General features: G+C 34.2%; 1 protein-coding gene across 5 annotated transcripts in view; it reads right to left on the minus strand.

The window, feature by feature from the left end:
• Epha5 (EPH receptor A5) overlaps positions 1-11,415 on the minus strand; it is a 308,023-nt gene that overhangs the window by 246,481 nt on the left and 50,127 nt on the right. For all 5 annotated transcript variants that reach the window (XM_034508731.2, XM_076938719.1, XM_034508730.2 and 2 more), the window contains exon 3: positions 3,276-3,939. In XM_034508731.2, coding sequence (XP_034364622.1) covers positions 3,276-3,939 — 664 coding nt within the window. The remainder of the gene's footprint in view (positions 1-3,275; positions 3,940-11,415) is intronic.

Raw genomic sequence — 11,415 nt, forward strand, 5'->3', positions numbered from 1 at the left:
CTGTTAGTGGATCCATTAAAGAGCTCAGCCTGTTGTGCTTGGTGGTTCTATGAAAGAGCAGGCTGAGCAAGCCCCTAAGAGCAAGCCAATAAGCAGCACTCCTTCATGGCCTCTGTATTTACCACTTCCTATGGTTTACTGCCCTGCTTGAGCTCCTATCCTGACTTCCTTCCAGGATGAACAACGATGTGATAGAAAAAGCAAATAAATCCTTTCCTCCCCATGGATGGTTGCTTTGGATCATCTTACATCACAGCATGGAACCCAAAGACAGGATTTTAAGGTTAAAAAATAAGCTCAAAATGGTCACTACTGAGTTTTACAATGCAGAGGGGGAGAAGAAGATACATGTGTAAAGCAGTAAGCTTTGTATTTCTTTATAGATGCTATTTTCACACGCTTCAAAGTCAAAACTATGCAAAACGATGCATACAGCCATGCATTGTATTTTAAAACGAAGTTCCAATAAGGTCTAACTTTAGATTGAAAAAGAAAATAGATGAGAGTGATTCTAAGAGATAGATAACTGAATGATATTTTTTAGGGACATATCATGATGGTTTGGACAGGTATTAAAGAAGAAAATGTCTGAACCAATAAAGACTTGTGGCTGATTATTCCAAACACCATTTTCTACTTAATATTTCAGCAGCGCAGGTTACAGTGGTCTAACTGAAGTCCTATGGCATTTCTGCCATTCATTCTTTACACAGAAGCACTATCTCTATACATTTTTCCAGGCTGTGTGAGAGCATTTAAGGCCCCAAAACAACCTCTCAATTTTTTGAGAGTTTATTCAATAAGATGGGTTATTTATAAAATTGATATGTATAAATTATACTAAAATAGATGCATAGTATTTTATACTGTTAAAGACAATTGGCTGGGGCAAGAGAAATGGCTCAGCAGCCTTTTGCAAACGAGGCTTCATTCCCAACACCCACATGGCAGCTCCCAATGGCCTACGATTCCAATCGCAGCACCTGATGCTGTCTTCTTTCTTCTGTGGGCACCAGGCATGCACATTGTGCAGAGATATATTTAAAGGCAAATACTTACACACATAAAATGGTAAAGTAACTGAAAAATGTTTAAAAGGGGCATTATGAATATAGATGTCTCTCTGTATAAACTATCCAGTCTTACACACTCTGCCACACCACAAACCCAGAAGACATTGCTCTACTGCCACAGCAGTGAGACAAAGTCAAGAATTTAAATGCATTTGTTTATTTTTTTAACTATTATTTTTCAGCATGGGTATTTTGCCTGTATTATTTCTGTGTACCAAATACAATTATTGGTGTGCAAAGAAGCCAGATGACGATGTTGGATTCCCTGCAACTGAAGTTGCAAACAATTGCAAACTGCCATATGAATGTTGGGATTTGAACTCAAGTCTCCTGCCTCAATAGCCAGTGCTCAACCATGAAGCTATATTAATATGGAGGAGTTTTTAAACACAGACTTTGCATTCCATCCTGCTCTCACTTACTGCTTGCTCTCTACTCAGTGATGAGGAAAAATAATAATAATAATAATGTTAGCATCTCACACTAGCAGACATTCATATAGAAGCACCACCCTTTTGAGATATGACACATTCAATGATAAGTGCCAATAGAGTATTTTCATCTCATCAATTCAAATTTCATCCTCTATGTGTTCAGTAACTTCCTATAGAATCTGTTAATTGGAATGAGAACCTATTTTGTAGTGGTGTAATTTAGCCTCTACCTACTCCCTAAAATAACATAAATGATCAGTAGATTGTTGCCTTAAAAATGTCAACAAACAGTTAAAGAAATTACTTATAAATTTTTTATCTATATTTTATAATGAACTTTAGTCAACATTAATTTAATTGATGTTTTTATCATATAATTACATATGACCTCACCATAAACGAATGTAAGTGTTCAAAAACAAAAAACAAAGTATAAATTTGCATAAATCTAATCAAACTATGATTCCCTACTACAAAAACTTAGAAGGATTTAGACACACAGTGTCCATTTGACAACATTCCTAAGTGTATTTGTATGCATATGTATATCAAGAATTTACATTGAAAAATAACTATATTAATTAATTATAGGTAATAATGTAAAAGTCTTAAAATAGGAGCTGATACTGAAAAGAAAATTTTAGTTCATGCAAGAGACTTTGAGAGAATTAATAAACCAGCCTCATTGAGATTGCCAAGTAAATGATACTATTTTGTCTCTAGATGTTTAATGAATCTAAAGTCAAGCTTGAGCAAACTAGGCAGGTTAGTACACATAAAAGGAACGTAGGAAACAAGAACACTTATGAAAGCAAGAGAAGGGTCTGCTCAGCTTTGGGTTTTCTCCTCAGTCAATACACATGAACCCTTTGTTATTACTTAAAATTAAGATATCACAAGAGCACACATTTTCGAAGGAAAAAAAATATGCTTTCTTCCTCATACACTGTTTCCTTTGGTATGAAGCACTATCTTGTTTCATAAAGCCATTGGTAAGTATCCAAGTCTGAAAGGGCAACTTACCACACTGTAGGCAAAGTGAGAACATTTTCAAATGAATGAGGAAGCATGCATGATCAAGTTTCAATTTAAAAGAAAAATTAAAGCAGAATGAAAAAAACTCTCCAAGTGCAAATTGCTTTGAAATGACCTTTCTATATTGGCTCTGTCTCCGAACGCTTATTTTCATGGGGCACTGCTTATTATGCATTTAAAATTGATCTATAAATTTTGAAAAGCAAGCATATAATTGCAACCATATGTAAACAACATAGTAAGCTAAGTCCTGCGAGATGACAAATGTTTGTTTCCTGAGAAGTTCATATTGCTGAACCCACTTGCAAAGAATTTTTAAATGGCAGTTAAACGCATGCCAGGACAAGATTTTTGCATTTCCATTCTGTAGAGCAAAACAAAGATAGAAAACAACTTCATGAGAGAAAACCACGGTAGTAGACGGACAATCCTACAATGGATGACGGCAGGCTATTGGCTGTGTCGTTCAAAACTTCTGAAGATAAGATGAATATGAAATATCATATGGAGAGTCAGACACTCTCTGAGCATTAATTATGTATCGGCAGTAGAATCGTGCATTAAATCTTTCATCATTGCTTGGAAATTTTGAAATTCAAAGAAGAAATCAAGCTTGAAAGGAAATATTCTCTATAAAAGTAAAAGGTCACTCGCAATCACTGGCGGAAACACACATACACGAGCCAAGAGAAGTAAATGCAAAGCCCTCACAAATCCACAGGCAAAGACTTACCTTGACAGGTGCCATTTTTCTCTTCATATCCGGCCTTGCACATGCATTTCCCGATGGGAACCAGCCACTCCCCTTCAGCACTGCAATGCATTTTGGGAGGATCATCTGTCACAGAATGGTTCACGCAAGAGCCTGACACCTCTAGCAACTGTGAAGAATCTGCTCCAGTGATAGTGTCAGGGAAGACAGCCAAGTGTCTTACTACAGAAGGACATTTTTTGTAGTAGACACGGACAGAAACCAGAGCAATGCAAGCACCCACATCTTGGAAAGCAAGGTAAAATCCCTTTTTGCTCAGAGGTCCTACATCTCTGACCTCCGTATTCAGTTTCATGACACGGTCACCAAGATCAAGTTCTGTGAAGCTCTCATCTGCAGCAATGGTATCAATCTTGATATACTGGTTCTCTTTGATATTTCTCCCATTTTCGTCATCCGATTCAAAATAATACATGTTAAATGTCTCCTTACAAGTCCCCAGTCCACCAGGAAGGCTGTTGCAATCCCTTAGAGTAAACTTAAGTTCTATAAAGATTCTGGAAGCACCTTCGTTAGAGATCCAACTGGTCAACAGCCAATTATTCTGATTCTGTTCCATAACTTTGCACACTTGATATGTGTGGATGGGCGCATAGTTTTCATCAACTTCACCAATCTCTTCCCACTGTATAAGAAAAAAAAAATAGAAAGATGTGAAAAATGGAAGCTCAGAATGTAAACAGGAAAAGTCACATAAGCCATGAAAACAATTTTACCCAAAGAGATATATGTTCCCTCATATATATTATTGAAATAAGCCATATAAAAAACTTGGGGAGAAGAAACTCACACAAAAAAATAATTTTTTGACTTTTTCAATTTCCCGAATTTCATGTTGCGGATTCAATTAGTGGTCTCTTGCATACTAAGCACATACTTTCCAACTATCTATATCTCTACATACCAAGTTGTTATGTATTTTACCAGATTAACCCAAAGATGGAAAAATTAGGAATGAAATGGCTAAAGCAGAAGAATGTATACTTTTAGAATAAAAATTTTTAAAAACAGGTATATGTATAGTGAACAAAAATAAGAAAAATTGAAGTATTTTGGAACAAAAAAGTCTATATGTAAGATTAAAATTATTGTTTGGATAGTACCTAAATCATCTATGGGCTAAAAATTTGATTTTAGCTAACAGAGCTATTTGGGAGATATTGGCACAATGAACAGTGACAGAGCAACAAAATGACTACTGACATATTGATATAGCCATAGATGAGGGGACCACTCAGCCCTTATCAGAGAAGCTTCTTGCAGCAAATGGCAATGAACACAGAGACCCACAACTGAATAAAGTGAGGGACTTGGTGCTAGATAGGATGTGTTTGTTGTTGTTGTTTGTTTTTTTTTTTTTTTTTTCAAACTCTTTCTGTCAAGGCTCTGCAGAAGAGAAGGTAGAAAGAAGGAAAGAGCCAAAGGTGGTATATGACTGCAAGGAAAAAACTTTCATACACAGTAAAGGGACACACATACATGCATATAGACTTACAGAGACTGTGAAGGCACACATAAGATCTGCACACCTTTAATCCCGACAATATCTAAACACTGAGAAGAGGAAGTGGGCACAAAGACCCTCCCCTTCAGAGAAGCTACTTGCTAGTAATGCCTGCTGGGAAAGGGAAAACTGTTTTCTCCAATGAAGTGCCACTTTCCAAGGGTAGATAGGCCCCATTCCCAAGAACAATTAATTGGCCAACACAAAATAGACTTTTCCTTTTTCTTTTCTCTCTCTCTCTATTTATTTATTTTTTTGTTTTAAGCCAGTGTAGTTTTTTATTTCATTTTGTTTGCTTGTTTGTTTGGTTTTTTTGATTTATTTTAATTTGTCTGTCTGCTTTGATTGTTGATTGCAGATTTTGGGGGGGCGGGTGCAGAAAGAGAGGAAAACATTAAATGTAGTAAAAAAGGTGGAAAGGTTGTGGTAGGAATTGGAGGTAACAGAAAAGAGATCATTCTTTCATGGGGAACAAAAGGGCCTGGTCCCTTCTTTCCTCTCTAGTTCTTCCTGAGTGGGTAAGCAGTTATTTTCTCTGCCACGTACCCCTTCCAGCACTTCTGAATCACCCCAGGGCTAACAGCAGTGGGGCCCAATTGATTAAAGAACAAATCCATTACAACTGCAAACTAAGATTTAACTTTTCCTTCTATGACTTAAATACATGAGGTATGTTTGAATTGGTCAAAAGCTAACAAGAAAAGTAAAGTTTAACTGAAAACAGTTTAATTTTAAAGAAAATTGAGAATAAAGAACCGAGGCACACACACAAAAAAAAGATTTTATATTTTAGAACATAATCATTTATTTAATATTTTTGAAGTTGCAGAGGACACATAAATATAATAAAATTTGAAAAAAATCTATTAGTTCAAACTGAATAATAGATATTTGATTCACAGTGTTGATTATTCAGAAAAAGTTCACTAATTTGAAAGCTAAACAGGTGTTAATTGATTTTTCCATAGCTCACAGAATGATTAGAGATAAAATCTATATATTTGACCACGTTTACTTCTGTCATTTTTCATATTAATTGTGTCAAAATTGAATGATAGATTTATATTGGTGTAGTTACAACCATCCTAACATTCTAAATGTACACTACATATAATAATAAGTCATCTTTATATAAATTCCAAAACATAATTTGAGCAAATAGGATTTATAAGTCACTTATTCCCACTAAAATATTTAGAGAATCTTAAGGTATCACATTTCAGAACAGCCATCTATAGACACTGTTTTTGAGACACCAGTTTAGTTCAAGAAATTTTACAAAGTTGTACAGAAATTACTTAAGCTCTATATAATTAATTATATAATTATACTCTATACAAGTTTTTAATATACTTGAAATATATAGCCAGCAATGGATAACACCAAGTCTCAACAGTGGAGGATATATAGTTTTAGACATTGTGTATGATACAAAAGAAATTCAAAGAAATTAGTTTCTGTGGATGTTAAATTAAGACATTTTGGATGTATTTTGTTGAGTTCGAAAAGATGTAGAAAACGTAGAGTCAATCCATGGAAATAAATCTCACACCTCACGTTGCCCACCTAAAACTTTTAGCTGCCACTAGACAAACACTTGTAAGAGATGCTAATGAGAGAAAACGGCTGAATGACTCAAACCGACCAGAAAAACACACAAGTGTGTCAGCATGACAGTTTCCAATGTTTGTGTTACATGAGGGCTAAGTTCTTTCATTTCGCATTACTCTTTCTCTCTTTAAAAGGAATATCAATTTAGTTATTGATTTTATTGTAGATAATCAGTCATTCTAACAACAAACCTGGTTATATATTTCTTTCATGAGCAATTTGTCACTCTCTTATGTAAATCACTCCTTCATATCATAATTGATATTTAAAAATAAAATAATAATGAACAAAAATGAAAAAAAAAAACAATTTACCATAAGGTCAATTGAATAGGTGTGTCTTATATTACTTATAACATTGATCAACAAAAGAAAAGATAAAATAATATTACACAAATATTTATCTTATGATAACCTTTCAAGATGTAAAACAGAGAGTTTTTAATCATTCACCTTCAAATGCTTAGAGAAGACTCGTCTCTATACCGTATAGTACTACAAGGCCCAGAAAGATAAGGTTGTCAAGTAAATTTAATGTAAAATATCAGGATCCTTAAACATTATAAACCAAGGAAGTCACAGTCCTTTCAAGCAAAGAACGAATGCTAAGTGTACAAGCCAAGCATCATTTGACAGGGCAGCTGCACACTTCCTGCTCCAGTGGCTGATTTGAAACCATATGCATTAATGTCATGGTATTTCTAAATCATTTCAGTCAATGGAAATAAAGAATTTAAAACCTGTTCTGGTACAATTTTAATTACATATACGTTCAAGAGTAATACTGAAGACTCATAAAATATGTTTCAAGGACCAAACAGAAAGACTTTAAACATTGTAATAAATAAGTAAGTAAATAAATAAATAAAATTCCAATTAGGGACTGTAGAGATAACTCACACCCAGTTTCCACTTAAATACGTTAAAGAATGAGAAAATACTTATTTGTTTTAGATTAAATTTGAAATAATACTCTTAGTTCATTGATAGTTTGGTTTCTCTTAGCATAAAGAAATTTTCTTGCTGTTCATAGAAAAAATATATATGATGAAGAAAAATGAATAAAATAAAAGAAAGACAAAAAGAAATATCCTTCAGCAATAACTCAGGAAAGGGCTATATAAATTTCCAGTTACTTTTACAAAAGACTTATCATGGAGATTACAGCAATTTTTTTTTTGAAAGTATATGCAAAACATTGTCTTTTCAGTTTTTCTGGATAGCCTACGATTCTGCGGTTCAGAATAATACCCTAAAATTTTTGCTGCTGTTCTCAGTGAATAGTCTGTGAATTTTGGAAGGATTGGCTGCTGAATGTTAATCAGATGGACAATGCAGTTCAGACAATTCTCTACTGGTGTATACTCCAAGTCCATGTTCTTCTTTGCATCTTTTTCCTATTTATCTACTATGTGTTTGCCTGGTTATACAGAAAGCTTAGGTTGGCATGGCATCTCTCACAGATGCTTATAGATTTCTCTTTCCTCAGGCCCTGAAAACTCCTGAACATTTTGCATTTTTCCTTCACATCTGGTTACGCCTCCCATATCAGCCACATTCAGGGAACCGAGTCACTGATTTATGAGTATTCATACACTATTCCTTGTCTCCCAAAACTGTAAAATGCTTTCCTTCTATCTGCAGCCACTGAACATCTAAGTTTGGTGCCTGGAGTGCCAGCTATCCCTTCTGCTTCAACGTGACACTCCTTTCTAATCCACCAGCACACGTTATAACTCTTTTTTTTCCATTAATACTTGGAAAATACTCAGGACACAGAGTTTAGGCTATAGTCTTCCTTTAGAGTGTACTCCCAATCCATAACTAAGGAAGCATTGTGTGAACAGAATTGATTCTGACCCTTAAAGCTATCAGGGTTATAAATCATCCAGTTCTGTTTTCATTATTTTATTTCTATTTAATTTTTTTTTCCTGTATCAAGGAATGATTCAATTGAAGTTAAGGAGTGCTAAAAAAAACTTCATAGTCAACTTCTGAATAAAATGATAGACTCTCTTTGTTAAGAAGAAAGTCGTGCCTGGCAGTTCAGTTTATAGTCCCAAGTATTCTGATCTCTAATATATAAACTGGAATCCAGGTCTCTGGCATAAAGGCTCTGCAAACTAAATTGAGAACTGAAGTTATCTACTTGTGACCAGTTAAAATGGTAACTATTCAACTTTTAAATAGCAGAAAAGGCATGAAGATTGGATTAATAACAATTTCTAAGATAGACTATGTGAGGAGCAGAAACAATAAAGGACAGTTTTAAAGCACACATTAAATACAGCACCCATTAGACTCATTTGTCTTTGCAGATCAACCGGGACGTCCAGGACATACATCTTTCTTTTTATCTGAGGTTGGCTTGGGGAACAGCTCAGTCCACTGCAACAAATACTACTTCAGGAAACTATGCTAATATTATATTCATCATGTACTCATAAAATAAATCCTTTCTATATTATTCAGAAATAAATGTGTTAGCATTGAAGCATGTCCATCCTAAGGTTTAGGCAATCTTAGGCTCTATAGTGAAAAAATTAATGTCAAACATTCATTCATATACCCCTCCTTAATCCAAAAGTTCTACGAATTGGAATTAATTCATAATTGATAGATCACTGTCTTTATGATTTATGTTCTGGTGAAAAAAATTATTTTTTTATAAATTATCCAAATTTTATAGGTTCAAATTATAAAATTTATGAATGTATAACATTTGAGAACAAATTTTAAAATATCTATTTATCTTCTGTATGTCTAGGTATGTGCATGCTCTCATCCATTTGCACACCACAATATGTGCAGATGTCAGAGGACAACTTTCAGGAGTCAGTTCTCTTCTTTCTTTATGAGTAATTGAAATCAAGTACAGGTCAACAACATTCTTGATAAACACACTTTTATTTTTTTAGCAATCTTGCCAGCCTAACACAGTAATTTTATTAAAATTATAAATATGTATTTAAAGATATTTTAATATTACAAGTATTCACACAATTTTATGATCTTAGCATTGCATATTAGTCAGTTTGATAATGTTTTACGAATTACATTTGGTAAGTTACAATTCACAGCTTACTTTAAGTACTTTATTCTTGATGTCATATTTTGAAAGTATTCAATTTTTGCTTTGTACTCACTAGTATGGTGGACAATTTTATACAAATTTAACTCTGCAATAATTCATATTACATAATGGAGTTATATTGTATATCATATTTCAAAGTGTCTTAGCTCAATTTTGGTGGTTTCCTTTGACAGAGTGAAATTCAAATCTGGGAAAGAATCAGTTTCTTTTGGCATTGGCTCCCACATGATAAAGAGAACTTTCTAGAAAGGCCAGATTACAGTAAAAAGACTTCTATGAACAGAGGATAACTGTTTCGTAGTTTCTTGTATAACAACTTTTACACAACACCTTATAGATATCCTGGAACAAAATAAAACTTGTCCTTTGAGATTTATTCAGTATTAATTAAATGCCATTTTCTCTTTTCAATAAGTAAGTTCTAATCTATGTGAAGTATGTTTTGTTCAGTTTAATAATAACATCATCATCTCAGATCATGAGATTTGAAGTTTATTAAAAGAGTTATATCTCTCATGGCTTCAGAATATGCAATAAACAGTGTGAATGGACATTAAAATCTGAATGCCCATGCACACTCCCATTCTTAACCACTGTGTCTGAAATATACTTCTACATGCTCTCAAAATACACTACTTTCATCTATGTTTACTGAAAAATTTCTGTTTTCAGAATAGAGATTTTTTTCTAGTAGACATGTCAAAGTTGCAACAAATGTTTTGTGTTCTATCCTTGTTTGTATCTAGTTAATTATAATATATATCTTAATTCATGATTCTTGGTTCATTGTTTCATATATACACATATGTATACATGGACATAAATATATATGTATGTATATTTACATATATCCTGTTATCTTAAAGTGAGTAAAATTGGGTTAAATAGTTTTAAATTTTGACATGAATAAATTGCTTCTTGTGGGTGATAAAAATAAATGTTTATCCACTTTATATTACTATATGAAACAAATATACTGCATCCCTCCTTCAAAGGCTCAAAGCTTACAGAAGCGGATAAAGTATACAAACCAGAGAAGGAGGATGACTACTGGAAATGAGTCTTCTGAACTCAGCCCAAGGAAAAAAAAAATCCCAGCATGAAGCACCCACCACTAGCATTGGAGTTATTGCAATTGTTGGATTCTGTGAGAGTAAGGGTGGCTTTTGACTAAGAGTGTAGCTCCTGATAAGACTATGGCCACTAGTGGGAAGGCAAAAACAAACCAAACAAATCCAAGAATATCTGGGCAGCACAAATTGCCTTGATTTGGGGAAAATCACAAAGATGGGAGAGAAGGGCAGAGGGTTGGAAGTATCACATTACAGAGGGATGGGGAACATGAGATTGAACTTGTATGGAATGAGCGAGGAATTAATAAAATATTTTGAAATATTTTTTTTTTGTTAGACAACTAGTCCATCTGTCTACACGTTCATGTGACCTAGGGCATTCAATCTAAACAGTTACTCTGAGGATTATTTAGGCAAGTTATAGAAGAATAAGCAAGAGGGTATGCAATTATGACTAATGGTATCAAAGTGGTGTCCTTAGCTGGGGCTACTATTGATAAAAACACACATGAAGAGAAAATTGGGAAGAAAAGTGTCTATTTGGCTTACACTCCTACACTATGCTATCACTGTACGAAAGTCTGGGTGGAACTCAAACAGGATAGCAGTGCAAAAGCAGGAGCTGATGCAGAGACTATGTAGGGCTGTTGCTTCCTGGCTGCTTTCATAGCTTCCAATACTTCTTTCGTATGGAAGCCAGCAACATCAGTCCCGAGACAACACTGCCCACAATAGGCTGGGTCCTCTTGCACTAATCAATGCTAAGAAAATGCCTTGTGTCAAGTTGACATAAATCTACCTAGCATGGTGAGATATCAGG

Source organism: Arvicanthis niloticus, chromosome 7 (assembly GCF_011762505.2).
Source record: "Arvicanthis niloticus isolate mArvNil1 chromosome 7, mArvNil1.pat.X, whole genome shotgun sequence".
Taxonomy (NCBI): Eukaryota; Metazoa; Chordata; class Mammalia; order Rodentia; family Muridae; genus Arvicanthis; species Arvicanthis niloticus.